General features: G+C 47.8%; 1 protein-coding gene across 3 annotated transcripts in view; it reads right to left on the reverse strand.

The window, feature by feature from the left end:
• The window catches only part of OXCT1 (3-oxoacid CoA-transferase 1), a 1,005,602-nt gene that overhangs the window by 568,650 nt on the left and 420,811 nt on the right, over positions 1–16,141 (reverse strand). For all 3 annotated transcript variants that reach the window (XM_069627204.1, XM_069627203.1, XM_069627202.1), the window contains one exon: positions 10,129–10,235. In XM_069627204.1, the coding sequence (XP_069483305.1) occupies positions 10,129–10,235 (107 nt within the window). The remainder of the gene's footprint in view (positions 1–10,128; positions 10,236–16,141) is intronic.

Below are 16,141 nucleotides of genomic sequence, written 5' to 3' on the forward strand. Positions count from 1 at the left end.
TTAAAATGGCCTCCAAAGCACAAGTGGACATTCTTCACTCTGCTGAACCGGTTAACTCTTAGACTATTCAAATGGTTCCTGCAATAGATGGTCTACCCTAACCCGGGGAGGAGGGGGGTGCATTTGTGGTAAGGAACCTTTACAGGTCAGAAGATACTAGCTCCCTACTTGGGCCCCAAATATCCTCCTACATGGCTGCAATCAACTTGCGACAAGCAGGTTTTATAGCTTGAAATCAATTAGCCCCCGCATCTAGAACCATATCGAACACTTCAAAAAGGATTTTTGGGGAGTGGGTAGGTACGTTCCCGTTATGCTACATCGACAGACAACCTAGGCATACTGCAGGCGTTCCAGTCTATGTCCATGAGAATAGTAAAGTCGGGTCGCTTACTTTATACCATGGGCTAATCTTGTGGATCTCATTCAGCAGGTGGTTCGAAAAAGAGAACGCGCCTGCAAAACCAGTGTCCACCTCACAGGCACTGACCCAGCCGCAAGATTATAAAACAATTAAGCCAAGTGCCTGATACTCCACTACACTAACCACTCATTTTCATCATATCCCCAAAACCTAGCAATTAACTAAATCTAGTGCAGGGTTTATAGGCAGCATGGAACCAAGATAAAAGACCCTGAGCCCCAACAAGCCTAACAATATAACAATTGAAACATAAATTGCCAGCCCAAAGCATCAGGCACTTCAAAATGCAAATTGGTGATTCCTAATAATATTCATTTATATCCACTCATTAATGATATCCAACCAAAGTCTTCAAACAGGTAATCTTCTTTAATCTCCACTCATTGGCAGTGTACAACCTTTGTCAACACTTGTTTGAACCTTAATACACACTGGTCTTCATCAGGGCTTTAACATCACCATACAATAACAGTTTCAATAGCAAATAAAAAAGGTTAAAGATAAAATGTTAAATACAGACTATATAATAGGCCAGCGATGTGTCACATAGCAAGGGAGAAAATAGAAAAAATAAAAAAATGAAAAAAGTGGCGCATTGGGCAGGCAACTTATGTTTCAACCACAAGGATACACCCCTTCACCCGGATTGCCACCTTCTGCTGCTTGTACCATCATCACAACCGGATCCCTGCCGTTAAAGTATAGGCTGCCACATAAATGGCTACACTTGAACCATGCCCGAACCCTTTGGGTGACACACAGCCATCAGACCCTCCCTCAAAAGGGTCAGGATACTGAACCAAATACTATTTAGGAGCACCACAATCTTAGGTCATCAGCAAAAACATTCATGCATTTAAACATTAGTTTGAACATTCAAGCATGTGTGGTAAATATCTGAAAGTGCATAGGCCTCCTCCCACCAAGCATAGCTCCTACATCCACATGCATGTGTTTGCCTAAAGGTATGCAGAAGGCACTAGCATATTATTCCAGCAGGTGTTGTCCTCCAGATCGCCAAAATGGTATGGCAGATATCTCACTGGGTGCAATCGACAAACGGTACAGTTGAAGCAACATGATGAGTGATCCAGGCTGTGCATGTAGCATCACGCCAGTCGGTTCAATCTTATTTAATGGTGACAGTCGAGTAGAAGACTAAAGCTTTACTTTGGTTTCAGGCTGGCCCACATTAAACATCACCATTTTAGATTTAGCTCATTAAAAAAATAAATGGTTTGTATTACAGTACATTGGTTTGAACACAAATGAAGATGAAATAAGTAACTATGCTCAAGAATGGTGGGTTTAGTTATTCATAGCAAACTGTGCCTAAGACAGGAGATATTGCACACATACCCAACCTGTTAGTAAGGACACATTTTATTCGGGCGTGTCAAAGGCAAAACAAATGTTCCTACGGATCCATGACCGAACGCCCATAACAGAAGACTGTCCTTGTGGATTCGAAACAGACGAACAAGTTACTCTCTTACCTGGTAACGTTCTTTCAATGGGATGGTCCGATGACTTATTCCATATCTATGACAGTAATCACCACAGCTGTGCTGCTTCGGAAAATCTTTCGGCGTCTGCGCCCTGTGTCGATGACGTCGATACGCTGCCCTCGAGGACCTCCTCCGACGGCCGACGTCACTGGATGTTATAAGTAGGACGCACGACGCCCATAGCCTCAGTTGTAGTTTTTTCCCCAGAATGTGTGGCACCAGTCTTCTACCAGTCTGACCACACAGAGCATTGCGGAAACGTAAGCTGCAATCGCATAAGAAGTTCTGTAGCGGGGAAGACAGGGAGGGAGCGATATGGAATACGTCGTCGGACCATCCCATCGAAAGAACGTTACCAGGTAAGAGTAACTTGTTCTTTGAGGGGATTGGGTCCTCCAATGTATTCCATATCTATGACAGACTCCCAAAGCAGTACCAATGCAAGGAGGTGGGAAAAGAATTCAGAATACAGAAATTTAGAATGCCCAATCAAATTGCAGAGCAAAGGACCGCCTTGCCAAAGGCCAGATCCTGCCCACGGATGGAATCGAGGGAGTAGTGACGTACAAAAGTATGGACCGAAACCCAAGTGGCTGCATCACAGATGTTACGAATAGGAACACCCCTCTGTAGGGATGACGGGGACTGGAGGAAATACGTACAGCAGTGAGAATGACCACTCTACCACGAACGTGTCTCCTAAGGCTCCTCTAGGAGGAAATTCCCGCGAGCAGAACCTTTCGCACTTCCGGTTGACACTGGAGGCGAAGAGATCCACTTGAGGGGTCCCCCAAAGGGCGAAGATCTCCAGGAGAATCTCCTGAGCCAACTCCCACTCGTGAGAGATTGCGCTCTGCCTGCTCAGAGCGTCCGCCGTCTCGTTTTCGTCTCCGGCCAGATGAACTGCCGAGATGGAAACTTCCTGCTGGATTGCCCAGAACTAGAGCTGCATCGCCTCCCTGCACAGAGGAAGTGACCCTGCCCCCCCTTTTTGTTGAGGTAGTGCTTGGCCACTGTGTTGTCCGTCAGGATCAGGACATTCTTTCCTCGCACAGTCGGCAGAAAAGCCTTCAGGGCAAGCCTGATGGCCTTCAGCTCCAACAGATTGATATGGAGTCTGGACTCCGACGGAGACCAACGACCACTGACTGTCAACTCGTTGGCATGAGCTCCCCATCCCGTGAGGGATGTGTCTGTCACGATCGTCACCTCCGGCCAGGGTAGCCAAAATGGAGCCCCCTTCATCAGATTGCCTTCGACGGCCCACCACAGAAGGTCCTGGCCGACCGAGGACGGCACCTGAACAGGGTCCGACATCCTGCCGGAGGACTGAGACCACTGGAGCTTGAGTGCCCATTGCAAAGATCTCATCCGCAACCTGGCCTATGGCACCAGAAGAATGCAGGATACCATGAGGCCGAGCAATCTCAAGAACTCGAACGCTGGGAGACTCTGGGCATGCTGAAACTTGTGCAACATCTGCTGAATTTGATGAGCCCTCACCTGGGGAGGAAAACACTGCCCCAGGGACGTGTCGAGCACTGCTCCGATGTACTGGAGCCTTTGAGTTGGCGTCAAGTGGGACTTCTTTAAGTTGAGGGAGAAGCCCAGCTTGTGGAGGGAGTGGCAGGTGACGGACAGATGATCCAGGACTTGGTCGGGAGAGTGCGCCCTGATCAACCAATCGTCCAGGTAGGGGTAGACGTGAATCACCCCTTTCCTGAGATGCGCTGCCACCACTACCATGAGCTTGGTGAATCCAAACGGCAGGACCCGAAACGGAAAGTGCGAGTCGCCAACTGCGAACCTCAGGTACTTCTTGTGCTTTGGATGGATCGGCACATGAAAATAAGCGTCCTTGAGGTCGAGAGACACCAACCAGTCCTGAAGTTGAAGGGCCTGGAGGACTTGAGAATGAGTAACCATCTTGAACTTGTCCTTCCTGAGGAGTTTGTTGAAACCGTGCAAGTCCATGATGGGTCTCAATCCCCAGTCTTTCTTGGAAATAAAAAAGTAAGGGGAATACCATCCCTTGATCCTCTCCGCTACAGGCACCAGTTCTATGGCACCTTTCTCCAGCAGGGCTTGAACCTCCTGCACAAGGAGCGGATCCGGACTCTGCAACGAGAGATTCCCCGGTGGATTGTTGTGAGGCCTCTGCCGAAAGGGAAGACAGTAGCCGTGGGCTATGATCTCCAGAACCCACACATCTGAAGTAATGGCACGCCATTCGACAAGATGCTGCGCCAGCCTTGCCCCAACTAGCGAACCATGGGACATGGCTTCATGACTGAGCTGAAGCGGCTGCGGCGTTGCCTGAGGGCAAAGAGGCAACTGCCCGAGCGGCCTTGGCACCTCAAGTACCCTGCTTTCCACCTCTGGCACACCTACGGTGGCCCCTTTGACTGGCAGCTCCTCTTGCTTTACCAAAGGAGGAGTAATAACGAAAGGAACCTCTCCTCCATTGCTGTCCCCTAGGACGAAAAGGCAGAGGTTGTCAAACTGCAGCGCCCAACGACTTTGCTGCAGCTTTGGAGGTCTGAAACCTCTCAAGGCTCTCGTCAGCCTTGCTGCCAAAAAGATGTTCACCGTCAAAGGGCATGTTGAGGAGCCGGGCTTGCACATCAGGAGCAAACCCCGACTTCCGCAACCACGCAAACCTGCGTATTACGGTGCTCGCCGCCATAGACCGGCTGACACAATCTGCCATGTCCAAACCCGACTGAACGGCCTCACACATGGCATCCTTGCCATCATGGACTATAGCAAGAAAACCATCCCGTTCATCCCCTTCGGGAATATGTTCAGCCGCTACGGCTACACAGTTCCACAGAGTGGGCATGAAACATGACAAGGCACATAAGGAGTTGGCCACCTGAAGAGCCATACCCCCCTGAAGAAAACACTTTCTTCGCCCAACCACCAAAATGCTTGTCGTCCCTATCAGGAGGGATGGTAGGATACGACGCCTGCTTTTCTGGGGCCGCAGCCGCCTGCACCACCAAACTCTCCGGAGTGAGGTGCTTGGTCAAGTAGCAGGGGTCGCTACTGGCTGGGCAGTATTTTCACGGCAAAGACTTGCCCACTGCCGGGAGAATCTCCGGAGCAGTCCAAGCCGCCACCACCCTCTGTAGAGCCATATGGAATGGCAGTACCGGGTCAGTTGGTGGACCTTGGTCGAGGATATCCATGAGGTCATCCTGAAGAAAATCCCCTGGGGGAGCAGACCTCCCCAAGTACTCGGTGACCCTAGACATAAGGTGCCGGTACGAGGAGTCGGCATGGGTGCCAGGCTCAGGCCTACAAAACTCCACCTCCGGAGAGGTGTCCAGACCACTGGCGTCGTGCAGGGACTGACGCAGGTCCTCAATCTGGCTATGGCCCGAGAGAATCTAATCTGTCACCGTATCAGAAACCATGCCATCATCCGAGCCCTCATCCACCTCCGAAATGTACTCAAGATGGTGGAAAGAGGGCACAGAATGGGGAACAAAGCCTTGCTTGACCTTGGCCAGAGCCTTTCTAGGGGGTTCCACCATGCCCCGAGGTACCCCCGTCGAAACAGCCTCGAAAGGAGTCGAGTGAATCGGCGTTGACGCCGAATGCGGCGCTGACAGCATCGACGGCGTCAACACAGGCCTCGAGGGCGGAGCCCCGAGCGTGTCCCTCGACATCCTAGGCGCCGATGGCGTCGACGACTTCTTCAGAGGCGGAGCCTCGAGAGAGTTTCTCGACGACCTCTGCGCCACAGGCGTCAACGTCTTCCTCGAAGACATCACAGGCTCACACGGTCTCGAGCGCGTCGAGGACCGGGACCTGGAACGGGCGTGACTAGAACGATTCCCCATGTCCGAGGGGACCGCTCCCGCGAATCGTGCCGACCACCCGAGCCCGACGGCGTAGGAGCGGTGTCTCTAGTCCGATCACGACCGACCCCACTCGGAGGCACGGACGGACCAGTGCCCTGCCATTCAAGAATCGCTAGCATTTTCTTACTGAAGGAAGCCCATTCCTCTGGCGTCGCATGCTTGGTGGGATAAGCGACTCACCGACGGGCGGAGGACGGGGAAGGCGACCGATGACGCCGCTTCCGGATGTGCCTCGAAGAGGCAGAGGAGTGGCGGGACCCACTCCGGGACTGTGACCCACTGGACTTCTGACGACGATGCGGAGAGTCGCCCCTCGAATAGTCCGTCGAATGCCCCGCGGACCTCGACTTCCGGGGATTGGACAACTTACCAACCGACAGTTTCTTCTTGCGCTCCCGCAAGGCTTTGGACATAAGCGACTGGCAGTCGACGCAATCATACATGTCATGGGCCTCCCCGAGGCACCAGAGGCAGGCGTCGTGCGAGTCGGTCAACGACATCTTGGACCCGCAGTCCCCGCACTTCTTGAAGCCTGGATGCGGGGTGGAAGAAGAGGTAGACATCACAAAGGACTTTAACTTCACAAACAAACAGGTTTGAAGAACCGAAACAACAGAAACTCCAAAGAGTCGAGGCACGCCGAGATCTCCGAAGCGAAAACGTTCGTGGAAAATACAGAACTGAGGCTACGGGCGTCGTGCGTCCTACTTATAACATCCAGTGACGTCGGCCGTCGGAGGAGGTCCTCGAGGGCGGCGTATCATTGTCATCGACGCAGGACGCAGACGCCGAAAGATTTTCCGAAGCAGCACAGCTGTGCTGATTACTGTCATAGATATGGAATACGTCGGAGGACCCAATCCCCTCGAAAGCAGCATCCACATGGTCAGACATTTGTTACCGTGCCTCTCTTGGGTTTCGCGTTCATGGTCTATAGACTTGGAACGGTCCCCACGCTAGCTTTGGTGTAGACGTGGACAGAATGGCTTGTCTCCATAAGTCCAGCCTCTACCCTAAGCTCAATATAACGTCCTAGACATGCGAATCGAAACTAAGAAGCTATTTAGTCAGAAAACTCAAAATCCAGGTTCGGTGCAGAGTTAAACTGCATCCCATTGACAAACCGTAATAAATAAGTAGGTCAACATCTACTAGGTCATATAACAGATATACCTTTGCGGGCAAAAGTGATCAAAGTGACCTAACCAGCATGCAGGGCCGACATTTGGACTAGGGGGGCAGCTAGCAGATAATATCGTCTTGCTGTTACTGGTGGTATGGCAGCATCAAACCAGGCTTCTTTGTGCTGTGCAAGCAGTTCAAATATCAGGAGAGTGCCAAAAGCAACACCAGTGAATCATGGTGGTTTGAAGTGTCGAACGGTGCTTGTAACATGGCTCAAATGGATTCGACAATGAAAACACAGGAATCCTGGATGATCTGGCTCTCAGTTTGCAGTGAGTCCCAATCCGTGGATATGAGGACAAGATAGGTCCTTGTTTTCATTCTCCCAAACATCGGCTTGCAAACACCTGCAGGAGCCCTTCACCTCTAGTGAGATCCTGGGTACCGGTGTAGCTGGCAAAGAGGCAGATAATTCGCCATCAGCAAGTTACCCCCCAATGTGCCATGAGGATGTTTAGGGAGCACAGCTGGTCTCTGCTCTGAAACACCTTACTCCACCTCACAATTGAAGGACTTTGGAAAGGACTACTATCCCCAACAGGGTCCAAACAAGTTCTTCTTGAAGTGTTGAAGTCCAGAGATGAATCAAAGAAGGAGTGGGACACATCCTCTATTATAGAGGAAAAGTCCTCAGGTGATTGGACAAAAGTAAGCTTGCATTAAGGGGTAAAAACCCTTTTCTTGTGACAAATGGTCTTTGCCTTCTTGCATCATACCCAAAGTGTGTTGTGCTAAAGGAAGTGAAGGAGACTTCAAGGAAGGAGAGGTACAGGCAGGAACAAGATGATGGAACCCTTCCCTTCATGTGCACAGCTCTCCCAGACTACACTAACTCTGCCCCTTCTCAGACCCAAAGCATGAAAGGCCCTTTGGTATGCAACAACCTGGTGCGAGGCTAGTCATTTTCTGTAGTCTTCCCTTTGGATCCGGTTTGCCAGGACAGCTCCTGTTGGGAGGCTATCCTGCTGGAGGGAGGTGTTACCAGACCTCACAAAAGATCAAAAGAGAGGCACACTCTTTCAGGCTATTGCCCTGTGGGGTGGAAGGACCCTGCTGTCTAACCAGAATACACACCATCCTTCCTCAGCTGGCCTGGGCTCACAGTGTTGAGACATGTATGATCAAAATCAGATGTGGTTTCTTAGAGTAATTTGAATTACTATCCAACATACTATAAACTCCGGTATGGCTATATGATTACAAATTAAATTGCCACCGGAATAGTATAGAAACAGTAGTGCAGACTTTAAATGCAGGCTCTCTGCTGAAGTGACGTGGCTTCCACAGTAGCTGTCAAAAGGACACATGTGACCTCTGAACCTGCTCTGTTCATCTGGAGAGCAGGAACTGCAGATTATAGGTGTATATAATGCGTTTTGCATGGAGCTTGCTGAAAGGGGGGATTGATTAGCAGATTTCCCTTTCTGGGTTAGGATTTACCCAGAACATTTTATTCATTGTGTACTATGCCCTTTATCAGGAGTATGCAGACACTGGTCTACTGGAGGACAGAAAATTAGAGGGGAAGATAAGAGAATGAGAAAGCTGGAAAGGGATGCTACAAATGCAGGGAGTGAGGGATGTAGCTGGGGAAGAATGTGTTGCGATAGCTTTGGTGTTAGTCCTATTAGGTGGACCATAGTACTTCAAAAGGGGGAAGAGGTGCAATAGTGTTGTGGTAATTGGATTGCGGCTCCAAGGCAGATTTGGAGAATTTTAACTTAGTACATAATGTCATGTCGGATGCAAAAGGGGCTCAGGTGCGTTCTCGGGCGATAAGGGAGGTGTGGTGGCTGATTTTCCTAGGCATCTCTATATATGTTGTCCTCAGATAAAACTCTGGAATGCTAATTCTTTGATTGCCAAGCCTGAGCCAGCGAGGCAAGTGTGGTGTAGTCAAGAATACACTGTATAAAGGTGAATATTCTTGATAAGGGAATCAAGTCGTCAATCGAGTACTGCAAAAATGAAATGCCTGGCATTGTAATGTCAAAAGGTTACCATTACGAGTCATGTCATGCTAGACTTAGTTCACATCAACCACGCAGGCTGGGTTGATATGACAATGTGAAAGGCAGAGGCGGCTCTTAGCCCAACAATTTATGGCAAAAGAAAACAATTGTTAAAAGCAGTAACTAAACCGCAGTAACATTTCTGGGACCCTTTAAAATAATTAGGAGGCAAGTGCAAAATAAAAAAATGGCAACCGTGGAAGATCAAGGACTGATATCCTTCAACAAGGTCCACTGCCAGACTGTACATTAGTGTAAGGGAGTTCATCCAGACTTCCTTTCAAGCCTTCAAAATTGAAATTCAAACATATTATTATTCAGAAAGCAAACCTAAATATTCAGAAACCGAGAGGGACAGGCCAGTGCAGAATCAGTCCTTTTTTTCTTGAGCAGGACCAGCTTCTCTTTTCCCAAAGTTTTCCCACAGGATAGCTCAGGGGCAACGTCGTCTTGGAAGCAAGATGTCGCAGCGTGCCACAGGTTCGATCCCCGGTCCGGCTTAGAAACCTCTGGGAATTAAGCGCATTATAAATAACCTAACCTATCCCTACGTAAAAGAGGATCCAAACGCCCTATTGGAAATTATTTATCATTTTTTTATTTTGCATTTTTAAAGCGCTCACGCAGCTTGTGATTTCTTTTTTCTTAGTTGCGTATTTATAACGCGCATAAATTCCGAGAGGTTTCTAAGCGCGGACCGGGGATCGAACCTGTGTTGCTTCGTGTCGTCTTGCTTTCAAGGCGAGAACGTTTCCGCTGAGCTGTCCTCCAGGGACGTCTGGACTCCATCTGTCTGGACTATCAAAATGAGTGCATAGTCCAGGTTTGGAATAATTTAATTTGGATAAGAAATGTGCATCGAAACTACAATAGCCATCTGAGGACGGCAAAACCGCCAGAGGAGTCACTAGCTTGCCTACCCACACTGCACACAACTGCCATTTTGAGCTTTATAGGGTGGGAAAGATCACAGGCATATTTCCTCTGTGGGAAAGAATAATCAAGCAACAAACAGTACAGGAAACATTCGTCTCAAAGTCATCATTTAAGGTACATGAAGACCCTCAACAATAATGGCAATCTTATAATACAATAAGTGTTGTGGTCTACATAATCTTATAACGCCATACCTGAACACAACATTTCCGGCACGGTCTGCTTTCCACGCTTTCACAAGTGCATAATCTCCAGTAATGGCCGTTTCCATGACAAAATGACGCCCATCAAACACTTTCACCTACAACAAAAATGCACATCTTAAAAAGCACATTAGGGTGAGTTGGCCTTTCCTTACCATGTGTGCTTAAATATTCAGTGTACAGCATTAGTGACATCAAATAACAGGAAGAAGATTCTACAGAGAAGGTCCACTGACATATCCTACAAGCTTGATTAACAATTTTGATGACGATTTGCTGATTTTATAATTAATAAACCATACAAATACAACAATACCACGTTTTTTATACGAGGGTTCCTGTAGGATCCCCCTCACTTCTAGGCAGTCTATGTATTCACCTCAAGGACCGGGGATTCGAAAATGAAAAGTTAAAGAATTCCCATGTCAGAGGCAAGCAGTCAGCCAGTTCCCTATCCACCTAACTGCAACCATCTATAACAACGCCTGCACAACATCAGTGAATGTCACTACATTTATTGTGAAATGCTCTGAAGAGCATGCATGTCTGAGCGCCAAGAGGCAGTTTAGTCTGCAGTGTACGCTATAAAAATGCCCCCCTCAGTTTCAGTCATTCACCTAGTGACGGTTGAAAGCAACTGGGGAAAAAAATCCCTTTTACCTTCGTAAACTATCCATTGCCATAAAACAGTTTGTAATTTCATGCATCACATAAAAGGATGCCAGATGTTCGCTCATAAAGAAGGATGGACATTTTGCCCATCCTTCTCCGCTTTTCCTGTATGTGTAAATCTTCATTCACCTTTCACACAGTTCTTTTCTTGACTTGGCCACTAGGACTTGCAGCGCCAGAATTAATATTCTGGAGTTTGTTTTATGGGATAATTTAAAGGTCCTCCCTCGCAATAAAAGCTGAGACACTTTAATGGTTGACTGCAGAAGTCTCAAATTCATCACACTATTTTTAGTAATGCTAATCTATCTGAAACTGCCACCATTTCATTTTAATTGTGTCCTTTGTATAGCGCCTTTCACCATAGGTCTGACCCCAACGCGATTTAGGTTGAACGCCCTCTGAGAAGGGAGAAGAGAAAGTTAGAAATAGATCGGCTCGTAAGAGCGACGGCGCAAGGAGGAGGAAGAGCGCGCAGTGAGAGAAATAAGGATTGAGTTGGGTTTAGCACGTTTTGAGGATAACATGGAGAGGGAAGAGCAAGTAGATAGAGAATGGAAATAGAGGTTTGACAGAGCAGCCATGCTGTCAAGCAAGAGCAATGCCGGGAACTCCGTGAGGGGGGACTGCAGATGCATGATTAACAAGGAAGAAGGGCAGCGGGGACGCATGTTGAGAAGGCTAAGCTTCCAAGACAATATTGACAGTGACGGCAGAGATGTGGAGTCCGACGACTTCTGAGGAAGTGAGGACGAGGCACTGGGACGGCCTGCCCGAGGAAGCTTAGGCAAGGGCACGGACCGAGATACGATAGGGGGAATCAGACAAGGACGGGAGTGGAATGCAGGGGGACAAAGATGAAAGGGTACATCGTTCTAGGTGTATATTGCAGAGCATCAACTGCGCTACACCGTACACACAGAGAATAAGGGACCTGACGGCGCACAAGAGGGGAGAATTAACAAGGGCGTTCACCACCACCAAAGACACTAGGAGACCGGAGGGTGGAGGTCGGGCGGACATAGTTCCCCTTACTGGAGATGGGAGGGTGACGACCTCAATATATACCATGGCAACAGATCAGCAAGGAAAACTTAAAGGTGTAAGCTACCCTCGTTGACCGCTGGGACATGGATATACGAAATTGAAAGAAAAACAGCAGGACAGACACTAGCGGTAGTGGACATGAAAGGTTTATTAGCGGTGATCCTCTGAGAGGCTGCCAATGACGTATGGAAAACGGCCAGATACCCAGGAGTAACCACCCCAGAACATGGCGTATGATGGCTCGCCATTTAACAACTGCCAAGCTGCTGTATGACCAGCTCTACGGGTGCAGTACTGTAGAGGGGGTCCCAAATACAACCCGCACTCCAACCATCCATTTTGAAGTACCAGGAACATTCACACCGAAATATGTGACATATGATGAGCAAATAAACCAGCAGAGTGCCGCATTGGGGCTCTGTCCAGTACCCATCAGAAGAACAGCACCTATTGAAGTACCAGTACCAAGGAAACCATGGACAGTAAGGTACCTATTGAGAAAACCATATCAACAAATGAAACAGAATGAAGATCTTTTAAGTACAGTCCCTGAATAAACCAAAAGGGTCTTAATGGAAGATAAATGGTGACGACACAAGGACCCGGACTGACTCACAGATAGAAGAACAGATGACCAGAGAATGATGTAAAGAGACGAAACACCATGAACAAGGGATATCGTGAACCTAAAGCAAAAGGATGATGTCAAATGTAAGAAGCTTATGCCATGAGCACGATGACGATATTTGACCAGTTTGCACCTGTACATGCTTAGAACAGCAAAGAAGCTAAGAAAACCGTGAAGCTTGCTATGCTTAGTAGAACGATAGTGCGGCAAGCACCGCTATACATAATCTACCTCAAAAGAAGGATGTTTTATAAGTATAATTCCACTTTGCACAAGAAGCAGAATTAACCAAGGTTACTAAAGGCCACACAAGGAAAGCTTCATATTTAGCAAAATCGAGAAGAAGCAGCTGAAACGCCACTCAGCAGAGGCAACTCGTGTCAGGAAAGCCAAGGTCGTATCAGTAGAAGAGATGTACAGAAGCTACAATTAATTGAAACTAAGAACAGAATATCCTGCTTCAAAAGGTCAAGATAAGAAACTGAAGGCAGGTGGTGGGTGAAACGAAAATCAAATACACAAATTATATGAAGAGACAAATTCATGGTGTCTGAATCACGTGACCAGCCAAGTGAGAAGCAAGACTTTCACACCTACGCATGGCATCAGGCCAGGCGAAGATATCAGAACTTTCCTGACAAGAGATGCAGTCTCAAGGCCAACCACAGTGAACTAATTGACACATGGCCACTAAAGTGAGGATTGATTGTAACAATAATTGGAGGAAGGCCAGGTAGCTATGGGGTACCCTGCACCTGGCCGACCATTCTGCGTGCTACTAGGCAAAGTGGAAAAGTAGGAGTGGGTTTGGTGGACCAAGTAATCTAGGGTCCTATAATTAGTAGAGCCAATGGGAATTCGTACTTTTAGTGACGTCTACAGTAGCCATTTTAAAGGTGGGGCTTAGATGTCCCACCTGACAATGTTTATTCAATCCCCTTACTCCGTTACCATATACAGATACAGTACCTATATTAAAGTTACCTTTCCTAAACCAATAGAATTGCATGCCAACTTTTAAGCGTTAAACGTCAGTGATAACGTTTATACTGAAAACTCGTCATGTGTTTTATGAATTTTATTGGAGTTGTGAAGCGAGAAGGAAGATCACGCATCCGCTGATATTCATGAGACTCCCTGGTTTTTGTAATGGTCATTAAACTGACTGCCTTTGCCAAACTCTTGAGTTGTCATTATTGATTTGATGTTGGAGTATTAATCTGCACCCCCATCCATCTCAAGGGTGCTGCTATCTCATCTTAAAGTGCTTCTGGGCGTACCCCGACTCTATGGGCTGGTTGGGGGTCCCTGAGCACTGTACCCAGACACATCAGATATTAGCTCGATCATAGCACGCAAAATGGGGGAAGACAAAGACGCCCTACACTATATTCAGGCTATTCAAGAGTTATGGAGACTTGAAATGCGAGAACTGTGGGATAAAACAGTGGCATCACTGTATCATATACTATGTCAAGGGTTACCAGAGCAGGTGCAAAAGCAACTAAAGAAGTTGGTGGGGATAGAGGCAAAACCGTGGTCAGAAATTCAACTTACAATAGTACACTACTGCAGGTTAATGTAAGAAAGCATGAGGAAAAAGTGTGAGTAAAGAAAGCAGGAGGAGGTGAAGTTAGTGCAGAAGAAACCTTCAAAATATGCAATGGAAGGGGCAGTGTTAACAAGCACAGGAGGGCAAAGTGCACCACAGACACAGTATGCACCGCTGCCCGCGGGAGGAGGGTCCATGGGGCAAGTGGATGTGCAGCAAGGCTTCCAAGGAAGAGGGGTGCCACCTAGGGGTCATGGGTATGGGCATCAAATGCAACAAAGCCGTGGGGTTTTCGGGAGGGTATCGCGGATATGGGCAACCAGTACAACAATGCCCAAAGGGTTCTGTGGGTGGTACCCAAGTCAAATGAGTGAACCACCCATTGGCCGGGTGTGCGGACAGGTAGGGCACATCTCTAGAGTGTGCAGGAGCAGAATGGGGGAATGCAATATCAGCCAACATGCCAGGGGGAGCAGACAGAGTACTATACCCAGGACCAGATGCAACATGAACAAACACTGAACGCATCCTCGCAGACACACCCACCCATGACACCAACACCACAAATGCAGGTGCCATGCAAAAGTATTCGCAGACACCCCAGATACCACAGGCACAAAATAACATGCAACCACCATACACAGCGCCACAAAATGACGGAACATTAGCATGCGCAGACTCCGTGGGAATTACTCCCATTTGGAAACTAGGGAACGAAATGTCATAATACCCTCAATAGGACAGCCCACAGACAGACCAGATGTGTTCCATCCTATCGATTACACCCAACCCGGTGGAGGAACCACGCATAGGGGTGACATGACTTCCTCCTTTCCTGTCGACACAGGGGCAACTAGATCCTGCATCCGGCAAGGGGGTATAGAATGTCAGGCAATGTCTGAATGTTCAGGGATTATCTGGGGCAACATAAGTGGTTCCTTTTACAGACGATCTTGCACTTTCTATAGGGGAGCATGACCTAGCTCTACCCTTACTGTATTCCTGACAGACACCTGTGAACATAATGGGACGGGACATCATGAGCAAATTTAACATGACCATCTCATTCACGGACAAAGGGATAGTGTGTTCTACATGTGGGATCCACCTTCTAAATGTGAGGGAAATTATTCAAGCTTATTGTGGACACATGGTACAGAGGGGGGTGCCAGCAGATGAAGAGCTATTTCGATATGGGGCTGAAGTAATAATAGCATGGCTCCCAAAGATTCAGGGAAAATTCTGGCACCTTCCAAATTAATACATGTTTAGACCAAAACTACCACTTGACGAGAAAAAAGGGACGATAATACCACTAGAATTGGAGGCGGTTATAGTGGGAGACATCAGAATAACAGTACATGGGACAGATGACACCAGACGGGCATGGAGGTCAGGGATCGCGGTGGCAGAAAGGTATAGGCTAACTACTGTGACAGATGAAGAACTGTTCAAAGAAAACTGCTCAGATCATGAGTTAGTGTTTGACATTAGCATTACATGCTGGGTGAAGATACACTACGGGGAGGTACCACATACGATGGCGATGATGCGACAAGCACCGCCAACGTTTCTCGAAGAAGACTTGGCATAGTTCCCCAGCATTTTATGGACCACAAGTCCCTATGACGTGGGGCTTCTGAAAGGGACAGGAGTAGTAAAAATAAAGCTGAAGCAAGGAGCAATTTTACTCAGAGCGAGGCAATATCCCCTATCGAGGGAGGCAGACAAGGGTATTCATGAGACAATTGCAGCACTAGTGAAGCAAGGCATCTTAAAACCATCAGAATCACTGTGCAACAGGGCAGTGTACCCTGTGAAAAAGGCAACGGGGGTTCATGACATTTTATACAGGACTTGTGCCCTCTGAACCTTATTGTGGAAGCAGAATTTCCTTTTTGTTAAGAATCCAGCAACAATTCTATGTAGCATTCCACAGAAGCTACCCACTTCACAGTTATAGATTTGAAGAATCCTTTCTTCTCTATATCACTACACCCAGACTCACAAGACCTAACTTTGCTCCTGTATATAAATAAGAAGTGGAAACACACTAGACTTCCTCAAGAGTACTGCAAATCACCTTCTATATTCAACAGGGTCCT

Source organism: Ambystoma mexicanum, chromosome 6p (genome assembly GCF_040938575.1).
Source record: "Ambystoma mexicanum isolate Mex_15411 chromosome 6p, UKY_AmexF1_1, whole genome shotgun sequence".
Taxonomy (NCBI): domain Eukaryota; kingdom Metazoa; phylum Chordata; class Amphibia; order Caudata; family Ambystomatidae; genus Ambystoma; species Ambystoma mexicanum.